Source organism: Hordeum vulgare, chromosome 7H (assembly GCF_904849725.1).
Source record: "Hordeum vulgare subsp. vulgare chromosome 7H, MorexV3_pseudomolecules_assembly, whole genome shotgun sequence".
In the NCBI taxonomy this organism is placed as follows: Eukaryota; Viridiplantae; Streptophyta; class Magnoliopsida; order Poales; family Poaceae; genus Hordeum; species Hordeum vulgare.
The window spans coordinates 600,632,829-600,647,870 of NC_058524.1; the positions used below are offsets into that span (position 1 = coordinate 600,632,829).

Sequence of the window (15,042 nt, forward strand, 5' to 3'; positions counted from 1 at the left end):
GCATGAAAAATGGTAGTATGAACTGTACACGCATTGTATTTGCAATTTAGTGCTTCACAAAAATGAACGACTTCTGAATACAGGAATATTTATCTGTTGCTGTTCCACGTGTTTCTTGCAGCATTACCAAATTATGAATAAAAGCCGATTGGTAGTCAGTTTTTTCATGGTTGCCTGAATTTGGCTTGTGGATAGTTTGTTTCGAAACAAATACTGCTCTGTAATTTCGTCTTCTTTTTCTGAGGTCTTTGTTTTTATTAGTACTGCTACCAGAGCATCGTCTTCTGTTATTACCTCTTCTTTTTTACTAGTATTACTAGCAAAAAATGTTGTTTTAGATGGTTGCGGTAGCACTTCCGCTTTCGAAATGGCATATAGCATTTTTTGGGTGGCACATATTATCAAAGTTGTATGAAGCGTCTCAAACCCCCATACATGGGAGCCCGCATATATATATATATATATATATATATATATATATATATATATATATAGACCTTGGCTTGAGGTACAAGTTGTGCACCGGTTGTTATAGAGATCAACCGGTGAGAGGAGGTTTAACAAGGAGGAGATAGAAATAGATAGAGATAACATACAACTGGTTTAAACTGAATAACTATCTCCTATCTCCTAACAGATCCTTGATACTCAAGATAGGCCAAACCTGGTGGGACCAATACTTCATGTTTAACACCCTTTCATAATCATAACTTGATCTAGTTAAGATTACGCTTGAACTCCTCAAAAGGCCTTGTAAGCAATGCTTTTGTAAACCTATCTGCAACTTGGTCCTTTGAATGCACAAATCGTATATCCAATTCTTTATTGGCAACTCTCTCTGTTTAACAAAATGACAATCAATCTCAATATGTCTGGTTCTGGTATGAAAAACTGGATTAGCTGACAAATATGTGGCACGAAGATTATCACACCAAAGACATGAAGTTTGTATATGTTTTAACCCAAGTTCCTTAAGTATTGACTTAACGCGAATAACTTTAGCTGTAGCATTTGCTAAAGCTTTGTATTCTGCCTCAATGCTGGACCTGGACACAGTAGCCTGTTTTCGTGCACACCATGATATCAAATTTGGTCCAAAAAATACTGCAAAACCACCTGTTGATATTCTGTCATCTACACACCCTGCCCAGTTTGAATCAGAGAAAGCACTGACAAGTGTGGATGAAGGCTTGCTGAAATGTATGCCCATACTTAAGGTATTCTTAACATATCTGAGTATTCGTTTAGCAACAGTCCAATGCAATGAAGTGGGAGCATGAATGTGAAAGGTACCATTAATCTTGGTTGCACGTACAGAAAGGGAAAGGAAGGATTGATCCTTCATGGATATTCAGATAGTGACATGATAGGTGATGTTGATGACCGAAAGAGCACAACGGGCATGGTTTTCTACCTTGGCCCGAATCCGATTAGCTGGAATCCTCAGAAGCAAAAGGTGGTGGCACTGTTTTCATGCGAGGCAGAATACATAGCGGCAAGCATGGCGGCTTGTCAAGCAGTTTGGCTGAGAAGACTCCTAGCTATTCTTGCAAAGCGGGAGGTGCAGAAGGTGTCATTGAAGATCGACAACCAAGCTGCAATTTCGTTGTGCAAAAATCCAGTTCATCACGAAAGGAGCAAGCACATAGATACCCAGTTCCACTATATCCGGGAGTGCATTGAAGAAGGGTTGATCGAGGTTCAACATGTGAACACGAAAGACCAACTTGCCGATATTTTCACCAAGTCCCTCGGTCGACAGAAGTTCATCGAGATGAGGAAGAAAGCTGGAGTGTGCAAGAAGTGAAGTCAAGCAACAAGATTAAGGAGGTGAATGTAGAAGTTAATCATGTTGCTCATGTAGGATTAGGAAAGAAAGGCAAACCGAGTCCTAATAGTATTAGGATTCCTAGTCCTAGTCTATTTCCATAGTCCCTTGTGGATGTGTATAAAAGACACCCTAGGGGTGTTGCTTGTAACACCAGAAAAACGAAAAGCAATACAAAGTTTGACAGGCTCGACACGAACCCGTGGCCATACATCGATTCGTGCCTTCGTGTTCGTTCCGCCGAAATCGTGTCGTGTCGATCGTAGCCGGTTGAAGAAACGATCCGGCTGCACACACACACGTACGTGACTGGATATCCATCCAGCTGCCTGCTTATGTTGTTCTCGTCTTTTGATCTACGGATTAAAAGCCAACAGGCCTGAGGCTTTATCTTAGACTTAGAAAGCCAGTCCAGAACAACTGTCTACGAGTTGCTGTTTGGAAACAGATGCGCCTTTGCTGGTGTATGAGTTCATATCTAATGAAACATCATATAAACTCCACACACGAAATAAGTGTTAGGTGCTTGCTTTTATGGGATGATCGCATTACGACTCCAGTAGAACTTACGACTACTCTTGCTTATTCACTTACTCCCTCTATCCATATATATAGAGCCTAATGCATTTTTTGAGGTTAACTTTGATCATATGTTGGAGCAATAATATATGACATGCAAGTTACACAAAGCATATCTTCAAATTCGTACGTGAAAGGAGCTTTCAATGATATAATTTTTACATTATACATCTCATATACTATTAATTTTATCAATAGTCAAAGTCAATCTTAAAAAATGCATTAGGCCCTATATATATGGATGGAGGGAGTAGCTGCTACGATGCCAATTTTCCTTACCAAAAAAGGGTTTCCCCCGCTTCGTATACAAAGCAACCGACACCGTACAGAGATCATTGTTGGGGCGAACAACACATCAAACCCAAAAAACGAAAAAGAAACAAATGCAAACAATGTTAGCTCAACAAAGAGCGGATGATCCGCCACCGCTGCGCCTTCCGAAGACAAACCCCCACAGCCTGAGGCTCCGATCCGCCGCGTGCCAAGCAACACCTCCAAGAAGGGATGGGATGTCGACAACGCTGTTGCCCGGACGAGTCCTAGGGTTTCCCCCGGCACGTGGAAGGAGGTAGGGGATGGCTACCACCGACACCCTTCATGAAGGAATGGTGGCACCCGTCGGTGTCACCGCATCGGAGCCGGACTAACCGGCAAGGATTTCACCCGCACTCCACACCCCACCATCCAAACGGAGCCGACCAGCCAAACCACCGCCAAACCCCGCGCGCCAGAACGGTTGTGCCACCATCCACACAGTCTTACTGCGAACACCAGCACGAGGCCAAAGAGACCAGTGAGCTGCGCCAAACGATGAAGCAGCAGCACCGAAACCGAGCGGGAAGACATCCACCTCCACCGTCGACGTGCAGGAGACCCGCGCCTCCGGCACCACCGTGGTCACCGACTGGACACGGCAGCAGGGCATACCAGTCCACCCCTGGCCCAGCCGGGCCCCAAACGGGCCCGCTAAGCCCTGTTGGGCATGCTCCAGCGGGCTGGGAATGGCGCCGACAGCACCCAACCCCTCGTCGCTGCTCCCCGTCTCCCGAAAGCTCCGCCGCAAACCCGCTCCGCCGTTGGCCCGCCCAGGCCTAGATGGGCTCTGCAGGGCCCATATCTGGAACGGGAGGCCGCCTCCAGGTCTCGCCGCAGCGTCACCCCGTTGCCAACAACGACGCCGCCGTCCAGCCGTCCGCCCACACCGTGCCGGAGCCCCGCCTCCTAGGAGCACCCCCTGGTGCAGCTCCGCGTCGCGTGAGAGCCACAGTGAGGGGAAAGGTCGGGGGCGGCCGCCACCCGCAAACTCGGGGCCAGGCCGGCTGCGGGTACTAGCGACGGCGGCGGAGAGGAGAGGAAGAAAGCGGGGTTGGAGGAAGGAGGAGGTAGGCCACGACCGGTCGCCCGCGGGGGCGACGCGGTCGCGAGAGCAGAGAGCGCTGGATCCCCAATTTTTCTTATAGTCTGTTTGGTAACCAGTTGGGTAGGGGAATGGGAGTTTGCATTAGGGATGTCAAGTCAGCTAAAATATTAAGGAAACTCAAACGGGCCGACCCAAAAGATTTCGTCCGCTTTTTGTCCGTTTGGGTCGGCCAGACAGACACGAACCTCCGCTTCCGCAAATGGGTCGGCTCGTGCGCCCAACGCTGGTCGGACCCATTTTTTGCCAGCGAGAAAAAAAACATAATGCATAATTAAACATTAAAAGCCGGCCACGAAGGTCGACGATAGTCCACACGTCGCGTCTACATTACATTAAATTAAAATTAAAAAAACTAAAACCGCGTCCATGCAGCCCTAGGCGGCGGCGGGGGGGGGGGGGGGGGGGGGGGGGGCTGGTGAGGTCGACCAGCGTTGGCGCAGGGCCGGCCGAGGTGAACGTCGAGTTCCAGAGCGCAGCTGCGTGCGCCTCGGTCGTCTGCCCTGCCGGCGCGGGCTGTGGTGGTGGCGGTGGCAGCGCAGCAGCATGAGCACAATCCTCCTCCGCCACCTCCCGTCGCTCCTCCTCCTCCTTCTTCTCCAGCTGCATGAGCCGTAGGCCTTCGGCGCGCTCCGCCTGCAGGTGCACTAACTTCCAGTGCTCGAGGTAGGCCTGCTCCTGCTGCGGTGTCGCGCCCAGCCAAATGGGCGGAGCGCTGACGAACTCCTGGACGACGTCGGTCCACTGGTAGACCTGTCGTGGCAGCGTGGGCTCGGGCTCGGGCTCCGGCTCCGGCTCCGGCTCCGGCGGAGGTGGCACGACGCAGTCGTCGGCGGCCGACAGTGCCATGGCCTCCGCGAGCTGCCGCTGGTACGCCACCTCTTCTTCGGCCTTGCGTAGAGCTTCTTCCTCGCTGTCGCGGAGGACACCAGCGAGCGTCGCCTGGTAGGCGGCCTCAGCCTCCTGGTCCTCGTCGCTGACGACAAGCGGGGGCGGCGGAGGGCCTCCTGGCTGCACTTGACGCACGCCACGGCGGCGCTGCTCCTCCTGCTCCACCGCGAACCACACCTCCCAGTTAGGGGAGTCGGCCGCGTATGTGGGGTCTTGCCGCTGCTCCGTCGTCAGCAGACGTCGTTGCTTGTTCACCTCCTCCAGATGCACCCGCGTCGACCGCGGCACAGGCGGCACCGGAATCTTCTCCGGATCCAGGTGCCAGTCGTGCGGCAGCGTGACGTCGGGGGTAAGGGAGTGCCACGCGGTGCTCCCAGTGCCACCGCGCTTGGTGCACCGGGACGCTCACGCGCTGGTGAGGTCGGGAAGACGACGGCGGGGAGGTGGCGCGGGCGAAGAGCGAGACCTTGCCCTTGTTTGGGAAGCCGCCGGCTATGGTGGGCTCGGGTTTCAGTCGCTTTGGTCGCCGAGGAGGTGGCGAGATGGGGACGGGGGCGGGTTCTGGAAGCAGATGGCGAAACCCACCGCACGCTCGGATTAAAACGGCCGGTCCGGTCGCCGACGCGTGGGCCCGAGGATGACGGCCGTCATAAATTATGTTGACGGCGGTGGTTGCGGGCGGACACCGAGGGGGCGCGCGCGCGTCCGTTCCGACGCATTTCAGTCCCAATATTAGGCCCACGCGTCGGCAACCGCTCGATTATTTTTGTCGAATAAGCCTGATCGATTTATTAATCTTTCAACCTCTATAATCACCTTAGCTTAACACCTCTCATTATTTTGTGGAAACGCTTCATGAGGGAGTCCTCATGGAAGTTATGGGTTCTCAAGTTGTGGAAGAAGCAAGTCCTGCCTAGGTGACCAAGATCATGAATGAAATTGGTTTCTAATACTCTCTTCGTCTCAACATAAATGTCTTAATTTTGTACTAGTTTTAGTATAAAAGCTTGATGATGTTTATTTTAGAAAGGAGGGAGTATCTAATAAGAAGCCTCACGCGCATAACTCCAAGATTATAAACACCCCTCACTCTTCCCGGTCAGCCCACGAGTGCGGCAAAACTCCGGGTCTAAGTATGCAATGCAAGTAAGCGAATGTGTCATGTGAGGGTCTGATGGAGCGATACAGACGACCTTGAATCGCTAAACTCGGATATCTCTGTTGTAAAAAAAGGAAAAAAAATCATCTGGCGCGCGGTAATATATTGGTTCATTCGGCATCTCTAGCTATGATAATTTGACATGGTATCAAGTTGCTAGAGATGAACCTTCAGCTTATACCGCGATCCTAACGCGATCATCATCCCATGATAAGCAAGCCTTCAACACTTACGGCACGGCACGGCGTGTGGAAGGCCGTATAAAAAGTTTCCCGCCAGAACTGAATCCATAGACCAGCAAAAGCGCCATTTCTTCCGTGTTCTTCAGACGGAGTGGCCGCATGTGGTTCTCCTCCCTCCCTCCCTCTGTCAGAATCCAAAATTCTGAGCTTTAGCCGATGATCAAACGTTTGCAGCGTGTATGGAAGAACGGAAGATCATACCCAAAAAAATCTCGAGTTCCACTGACCTCTCGTCCGAATCGCCGCCTTCCGCCGGTCCGGGCACCCCCGGAGCTGGATCGGGGGGGGCGTCCCTCGATCGCCGATCGGAGCTCGACCGGCGGCGCGCGCTCGAACTCCGGCACGAGGTGTCACGGTGGGTGGGACGAGGAGCTCGAGAGGGAGGTGGGGCGAGGCGGTCCGATCCACGGGGAGGCGAGAAGAAATGGCGCCATGGGAGGAGAAAAGGAGCTCGTGGGGGCCGAAAAGGAGTGGGGAACTTGCGGAGGAGAGTGAAGGAGCGTTTCTCTCTCCCACGGGTCGTCGCCATCGCCATCGTCATCGAGCACCACGCCACCACCAACCGTCCACCGGTGGTGGCCACTGGCCAGCGAAGCCATGACGTTATCCCCTCACACACTCTGCCCACCCCTTCTCCCCCCGCTCCCGCCAAGTTCAAACCGCCGCCCGCCGCCGCCTCGCTCCCGCCCCTGCCCCCGCATACTCCTCCCGGCGCTCGCGGGCCGCCGGAGCCGCGTACACCTCGCGCGGCCGCCGCGCGCGGGTGCGGGCGCAGGGGACGGCATGGCGTCGCAGGACGCGCACTACCCCACGCTGCTCGAGCACATGGGCCGGGCCGGCGCGCCCGCCGACCTCGCCGTCCTCGTCGCCCACATCCAGGCCGCCTGCAAGCGCATCGCCGCGCTCGTCGCGTCCCCCGGCAACGCCGACCTCTCGCGGGCCAAGCCGGCGGCCGCTGCCGGTGGGGCGTCCGCGGCCGGGCGCGACGCGCCCAAGCCGCTCGACGAATTGTCGGTGCGTGCCTGCCGCTCCCACGAGCTGTTTGATTTTGGTGTCACTGTGAGATCGGTGATTGATAAGAACCTGAAGCATTTTGGCAAACTGAATTATGTAGAGTTTGGATTGGGGATACATGCATTGTCCAATGCTTGAACTACTACGTAACATTTTGCTCCTGCCACAGATTTCTGCTACTAGATTACTAGTTTGCTTCAGTTAAAAACCTGTACATATGCGAGCAGATTTTTTACTGTTTTTGCTCTCACTGTATCTCCTTCAGTTAAAAATCTATGCATCTTGGCATGAATGATAGTGAATCCATTCCAAAATAACCTGAATACTAACTTCATTTTCAATCCAGAACGAGATCATCCTGTCGTCGCTCCAAAGCTCCGGAAAAGTTGCAGTGGTGGCGTCCGAAGAAAACGATCTCCCCGTTTGGATGTGCGATGACGGCCCCTATGTTGTTGTCACCGACCCGCTCGATGGTTCTCGCAACATCGAGGTGTCGATCCCCACTGGAACGATATTCGGGATATACGATAGGCTGGTGGAACTCGACCATCTCCCTGTGGAGGAGAAAGCTCAGCTCAATTCACTGCAGAGCGGTTCTCGCCTGGTCGCTGCTGGATACGTCCTATATTCATCTGCCACCATCTTCTGCATCAGTTTCGGTGAGGGAACTCATGGCTTCACGTTGGATAGATCGACAGGAGAATTTGTTCTGACGTATCCTTTCATGCAAATACCCCCTAGAGGTAACCAAGATGTATATCAATCAACAATCAGTATTTATCGCAATATGAAAAAGTTGTATATCTGCATTTGTTAGTTTCTGACCACGTTAGTTTTAATCAAATCTTGCTTCTTCTTTTTTACCTAGTTCTAGTTGTACTAGCAGTAACAAGCTTTCTCAAATCTGAACTCTTAATTTATAGGGATCAATGGACAAGATTCTCGAGTAACTTTAGAAGATAGTATTATAGAATAATTTCCTTATCCTAAAACTGAAGACAAACCCCACACTTTGCTACACTGCTACTGTGGTTCATTCTCTGCCTTTAGGCATCCAGTATCCCTGTAATCTAAGAATCCATGCTTTAACAGACATTTATCTTCCTTAATATATTGCCGCGTATTATCCTGTAACCATACTTTTTCCTTGATATATTGAAGCAGCATTGCTGCATTGGTCCAGAAAAAAAATTCAGACACTTTTATCTTCCTCTCAAAATCAGCAATTGTATACAATGTCAGGACAGATATATTCAGTGAATGATGCGCGGTATTTCGACTGGCCAGAGGGCCTGAAGAAGTACATCGACACGATCAGACAAGGCAAGGGGCAGAATCCCAAGAAGTACTCGGCTCGGTACGTGTGCTCATTGGTCGCTGATTTTCACCGGACGGTCATATACGGTGGAGTCGCAATGAACCCGAGGGATCACCTTCGGTTGGTATACGAGGCAAATCCTCTCAGTTTCCTTGCCGAGCAGGCAGGGGGGCGAGGCTCGGATGGCAAAACCAGAATCCTCTCCATTCAGCCTGTGAAGCTGCACCAGAGGCTGCCATTGTTCCTTGGGAGCATGGAGGACATGCTTGAGCTAGAAAGCTATGGGGATGTCCAGCAGAAAGTCAATCCTGGATACGATGTTTAATGTTAAGCATGAGGTGATACCTTCAGGTATTGTAGCTTACAATGAGGTAACCATTGTATATGGCAAAGTCTATATTTGCAAGCACAATGTTGTTTCTGTGTATTGTTTTGTTTGCCTTCTTTTGCCTAGGCAATTGCAGAGTACTGCATAATGGAGGTCAGAAAAATTTGCTGTAGTTCACTGTGGAAACAAAATATGCAATATGGCTATTTGTTTGTAACTTCCATACATTTTACTCTCGGAAACATATACTTACAAGTGACCAATGTTAAATATTTAAGGTAATTTTTCTGGCAACCCTTGCATTAGCTGATCTATGTAAGCTGGAGCAGTAATCATTTTTTATGCAGTAACTGAACTTTTGTATTATAGTGTAAGTCAGAAGAATTTGCTGTAGGATCACAGTCATTTTGTAGCTTCCATGCATTTTACTAGCTTACGAGTGATCGATATTAAACATTTGAGGCGTGTTGTCTTGTAACCCTTGCATTAGCACTTTAGCAGATCTAATGTAAGCGGTAAGCTGGAGTAGCAACCAACTTTTATGCAGAGACTGAACTTATCCATCAAACACAAGTGCTGAAAGCCTAAAACTGCCAAAATGAAAGGTCATAACAAGGACACATGATTTAACCCTGCAGATGACCAAAATACATTCCACTCTTCTATCTCTAAGCATGTTCCCATATGAGAAATACTGACATACAGCCAACATCATTGGCCCTGGTCATACAGATCACAGTATCACAACATACAGTGACCACGGGAAGCCAAGAATGACACCTTGGATCAGCAACAGGGAGGCAAACGACAGATTGATCCCTCACATCTATCCATACAATCCTATAAACATCTCTGGAAAGCGGGAGGATCACAACGAAGATAGTCACGATGTACAAAAAGAAGCCAAATCTGTCCAAACTCGGCTAAAAAATTCACTGCTCCAACGCAAGCTGCTTGTGCTTGTCCAGATCATTGAGGTAACTCGTGCGAGTGTAATCCTCTGAATCACAGGAGTCAAACATTGGGGGCTTTGTGGGTTTAGGTTTTCCCATCAGTTCGAGCGATTCCCGATCTCCCTTCAAGAAACGGACCACCTGCGACCAAACGTGTCGCTTCGTCAGTTTACGGTACTCATTTTGCACTTGAAGCGACAGGTGCGCTGAAGTCACTCACCGATTTCATGCTAGGCCGCAAGTTTGCGCTATGGTGGATGCACATGGACGCTACTGCCAGGGTGAGTGCCATCTCTTCCAGGTCATATCCAGCATCAAGAGAAGGGTCCACCAGCCCCTTCATGTTGTTCGACTCGAGCAGCGGTTTTGCCTTCGAAATGATCAAGAAAACAAATTGTGAATTCAAAGGGTTCAGAAGTACGCTACTTTCCTGCTTTATGCTTCACATTCTTGACTCACAGTTGAGTCAGTTTGCTATATTTATATGATAAAATAAGTGAGCTAATTGGAATATACTTGTGATAAAGTATATCAGAGCAATCTGCTATACTCACCCATATCACCAGGCTTTGTCTAGAAGAGTCCACGGCTTTCCGCCCTGTCACTAGTTCAAGAAGCAATACTCCGTATGCGAATACGTCGGTCTTCTCATTTATGATCCCATGCATGAAGTACTCTGGAGCCATATAGCTGTAAAAGGGAAAGTTGAAATAACAATGAAACATTGTTTTGGTCCACTAGGAAGGATTTTGTTTTTACTGAAAAGAGGAAAGCTCCGGGCTCTGCGTCGATTGATGCAAGCAGCCAGTCTACTGGGAAGTATGAAGTCATCATAGAACATGTCAAACTCACCCAAATGTCCCTTCTATAGGGAACACAACCTGATGGGTGCATTTGTCGGGAAGCCACTTCGCAAGGCCAAAATCTGAAATCTGTTCAATGAGGGGGCAAAAGAATGCATCAGTTTACAGTTTACACCATCAGGGATAGTAGAATGGGGTGGGCTAGTATAACATACTAGCAGTAGAATACGTACCTGAGGTTGATAATCTTCAGTTAGAAGAATATTTGAAGCCTTGATGTCTCGGTGAATTATGTGCCGATGGCAGCCTTCGTGTAGATAAAATAGCCCTTCAGCGACTCCAAGCGCGATATTGAACCGGGCCTTCCACCTGAGGGCTCCCTTTGCACCTGATCAGGTAAAGCTCCATTTATCACTAGATTGACAGCACCTCATTTAAATGGTCCTTTTCATTAGAACCATGCATATGTTTTCAACTGAAGGAGTACTAACATGAAGTGATGATGCAATAAGTTATACATAAATGCAAATTATGAGCTTAACATGCACTCAACGGACATCAGCATTTAAGATACTTTCTAAATGTTTACGTTGCGTTGGCGTACATGTCAAGATATTTGCTCTATTTCTCCTTTTTTGGAAGCCACCGCTACAAGTCAACTGTGTCATTCATTGCCTAACTAACAAATTGTTAGGAGGACTGTACCATGGAGAAGAGAAGCCAAGCTCCCATGTGGTGAGAATTGAAGAACCAGGTGCAAGCCCCCTTCCACACTGAACCCCAAGAGCTGTGCCGCATTTGGGTGGTTTACGTGCGCTATTATTCCAAGCTCGGATAGGAAATCGCTGATCCTGTCCTCCTTGTTGCCGCCTTTTGTTAACCTCTTCACCGCCACAAACTGTCCATCAGCAAGCTGTCCTTTGTAGACCTCGGCGTGCCCTCCCTTTCCGATCAAATTATCTAGTAACATCGTACATTCAGGTGTCAGGCAAAAATGTTTAGAGATAGTGAAGGTTCAGAAAAGTAATTCTGGCCAATAATGGTACTTGTAGTCCAAGTACTTGGAAGGAAAAAAACAAACAGGGCTATTCGATTTCCACATCATATAATCACAATATTTGGAGGTACCACAATCTTGAAAACTGGAAAGCTAAAGAAACTAGTAGTACAGGGTGATAACTGATGACAATAATGTGGTCTGGTACTTGACATTTCCAACTAGCAACCAGTAACAACCATCATTAACCTGAGGAACAGTTCATGATTAGGACCTCAAACCCTCTTTACTCAGTGAGACCATAGCAGTACAATTATAAAACCCATTTCTTTACGGCAAAGCGACAAACCACAAGCTTTGCAATGATAGTAACAGCGTCCCAATTATCAAGGGCACTGAATTACAGCAACATAGGAGTTAGTGAGTGTTGCATGTTACCTGAACTGAACCTGTCAGTGGCAGCGCAGAGCTCGTCGTAGTCGAAGCTCCTCCATGATGGCCTCCACTTCTCGATCTCGGGGAAGATCTCCGGGGCGATGGCGCTGCAGTCCATCTGGTTCTTGCCGCTCCGCATCCTCCCCAGGTACCTTTTGAGCCCCGTGTTCTTTGATCGCTGAGGGAACGTCACCGCTCTGGCCATCAGCTTCTTCCTGCTGAGTATCAGCCCGCTGATCAGGTTCCTCCACTGCAGCGGCTGCACGCTGCGGCTGGGCACCGCCGGCTGCTCTACGGAGGAGCTCTCGTCGGAGTCCACGCTGCCGGACACCGAAATGTCGAGCACGGCACGGGGAGAGCTCTGGTCGGTGCACTCGCTATTCTCGTCGTTGCCACCACTCTTGGAGTACACTTCAGGCACCTCTTTGCACCCTCCATCAGAACCGGCACATTGGCTGTCGCTGCTGTCATTGCTCTGCCCCTCGCTCGGATCTTCGCTCGGTACAGCGGCATCGGTGACCGACCCAATGCTGCCGCAGTCCTCATCGGCCGGCTCGCCATAGCTTCTCCTGCCCTCTTCCTGGTTCACCCCTTGCACTAATAATCAGACAAAAAAACAAGCAAGATTTACACAATCAGCACGAGCAGCCACAAAAAGTCTGCTTGGCAACAAAACCGAAGTCTCTATTCATGGACAAAACCAGCCACCAACTATGAAAAACAAGACAAAACCCGCTGCCCGTCGCCGCAAGGTACAAATCATTGTCACGCACAAGGCCCTATTATATTTCCGATTCCATTCCATTCCATGATGGTTCATGATAGGAGGACGTTTGTGCTCCTCTGATTCGGCGATGGCGATGAAAAGCACATGCTGCCATGTTGATAGCCAACCCCATGCATGGATCCCCGCCCCCTAACAAATTGACATCTGCACCACCACACCACCCTGCGCCCTTCCAAAACTGACGCTTTCCTTGCGCCTACCACGTCCAAGGCTGGCATGGAATGAGAGAATTCACCCATGCAGACATCCAGGACTAGGATCAAGTGGGTGCGGATTAATAAACAAATTTAAATGTCAACTTCAGGGATTTTGGTAGGGGATGGGGGGAAATTTGGGGGATTTTGACATCGTAACAGTCTTTTATATGGGGAGATGCAGGAGACAGCTCAACCTGAATAAAATACGAAACAGTTACTACTACTAAACAAGGTCAGGATCCCAAAACTGACATCAATAAGCTCTCCAAAAAAAGATTAAGCTCTTAGTCGGTCCTTGGAACACGTGTGGTGACACAAATTCAATTCTTGGGTTTGAAATGACGCAAATTAAATTTGGGGGGGATTTGACAGCCTATCAGTCTTTTATTTGGAGAGATACAACAGATAGCTCAGCCTAATGTATAAAACTGTTACAAGCAGGGCCGGGAACCTAAAGCTGACATCAATAATCTCTCCAAAAAAGACTTAACTCTCCGTCAGTCGTGGAAAACACGTGTGGTGCCACGAATTGAAACTCTTGAGGATTGAAATGGGACAAAAAGAATAGCTTAAATTTGATTATGACTACTAAAAAAAATAGAGATTCTGCATCTGCTTATTGATGAAGCACGAGAACCATCAACTGCCTCTCTTCATCATCATCATCGATCAAAAAGACTCAACTTGGTCAGTCCCCTTGGACTGGAACACGTGCGGTGGCTTACAGGAATTAAATCCTTGAGGATTGGTTGAAACGAGACAGAAAAAGGAAACAAATAGCTCGAATTTTGAGTTGCTAAAAAAAGGAGGGATCCTGCAATCCGCATCATGAGGCAGGTAAATCAGAGGAGGAGGAGGCAGAGGATCCGGCTAATTACTCACACCGGGGACAGCAGCAGTGCAAATGAGGAAAGTAATCAGTCGAGTAGCCACGGCGCTCACCTTCCTCGCCGGAAGCAGGGAGAGAATCCTCCGCCCTCTCTGCTCCGCCGCCGCCGCAGCCGCCTGCAGGTTCGAGCAGGAAATACTCCCTTAGTTTCATGGCTCCGCCCACATCCCCGGCGGACGGCCGGGCGCAGGGAAAGGACGCAGAGTGGGCGAAAGAGAATATTGCGCCCTCGGCACCAAGGTTGAAGAAGAAGAAGAAGAGATACCTTCCGTGGTGGCCATTATATCCCTTGTGCTTCCTTGCTGCTGCCCGCCAAGAAGTTGGCTTTCGGGGACAGCGACAGGGACGGAGCTCGACGAAACTTCAGCAAGGACGACGACTGCTGCTCCCACCGCCGATGCCTTCTCCTCGCATTGATGGGAAGGCCGATCTCCCCTCCAACGCACGCACTGTTGCCGGAAACCAACCGGGGAAGAAAGTGGGGATAGATGCAAGCAAGCGCTCCTCCAAGCCTCCTACTAGCAGCAGGCAGGAGCGGCTAGTAGTACTCGGACGGATAGAGCTCTGCACGGCGGCCAAGAAAATGGAGGACGGACGGACGGATGGGGAACCGAAATTAATACTCCTACGGGAGGAGAGAGAGGATTTGTGGCCGGCGCGGTGGTGGGGGGGGGGGGGGAGGTGGCGGTTCTTTTTGAAACTCGGGCAGCGGCGGTTTCCCCCTCCGCTGCAGGTATTCCTCCCTTCTCTGAAAAGCAGCGAACAATGCGGAGGGAGAGAGGGGGGGGGGGGGGGGGGGTCTAGAGAGAGAAACAGAGCGAGTGGGAGAGAGAGGGGGGGAGGGAGCAATGAGGAGTCGGAGTCTATGGTGCAGTGCAACTTTATGTAGTGACCTCCGTGGACCTGCTGGTGGGGCCCGCGCAAGCGCAGGCCAGGCCAAGGCTAGGGGATATAATAGATCTTGTACTAATACTTGGCGCGAGGAAAAGGAAAATTGATCGTGGTAGTGGAATGGTTCTCATGGCCTCATCTGATGGAGGGATGCAGGAAGGATGGGAGATAGTATAAGAGTTGGTGGTGGAGAAGACAATATAATTAGTGCATCCTGACGGTGTGTTTGTCTTCTTTGTATGGCCCTGTGCCCAACCCCAACCCCAGCTCCAACTCAAGTAAGTAAATGTGTGGTGCGTGGATTAGACGTTGCT

The 15,042-nt window shown here is 49.9% G+C and overlaps 2 protein-coding genes across 3 annotated transcripts; one reads left to right on the forward strand and one right to left on the reverse strand.

The window, feature by feature from the left end:
* The first annotated feature begins 6,460 nt into the window (after nt 1-6,460).
* Nucleotides 6,461-8,993, forward strand: LOC123407675 (fructose-1,6-bisphosphatase, chloroplastic). The gene is made up of 3 exons (XM_045100861.1): nt 6,461-7,130; nt 7,477-7,873; nt 8,373-8,993. The coding sequence occupies exons 1-3, from the start codon at nt 6,714-6,716 to the stop codon at nt 8,771-8,773; spliced, it is 1,215 nt and encodes a 404-aa protein (XP_044956796.1). The 5' UTR covers nt 6,461-6,713; the 3' UTR covers nt 8,774-8,993.
* A 408-nt stretch (nt 8,994-9,401) lies between these two features.
* LOC123407674 (receptor-like cytosolic serine/threonine-protein kinase RBK1) lies at nt 9,402-14,499 on the reverse strand. Of its 2 annotated transcripts, XM_045100860.1 has the most exons (9): nt 14,103-14,499; nt 13,891-13,953; nt 11,968-12,561; nt 11,238-11,492; nt 10,766-10,920; nt 10,582-10,661; nt 10,284-10,419; nt 9,950-10,099; nt 9,402-9,870 (listed from the first exon to the last, which is right to left on the reverse strand). In XM_045100860.1, exons 1-9 carry the CDS (start codon nt 14,116-14,118, stop codon nt 9,709-9,711), a joined length of 1,611 nt encoding a protein of 536 aa, XP_044956795.1. In that variant the 5' UTR covers nt 14,119-14,499; the 3' UTR covers nt 9,402-9,708. The 2 variants fall into 2 exon arrangements, with proteins under 2 accessions (XP_044956795.1, XP_044956794.1); XM_045100859.1 differs by lacking the exon at nt 14,103-14,499 and having other exon boundaries at nt 13,891-14,077.
* Nucleotides 14,500-15,042: the final 543 nt, after the last annotated feature.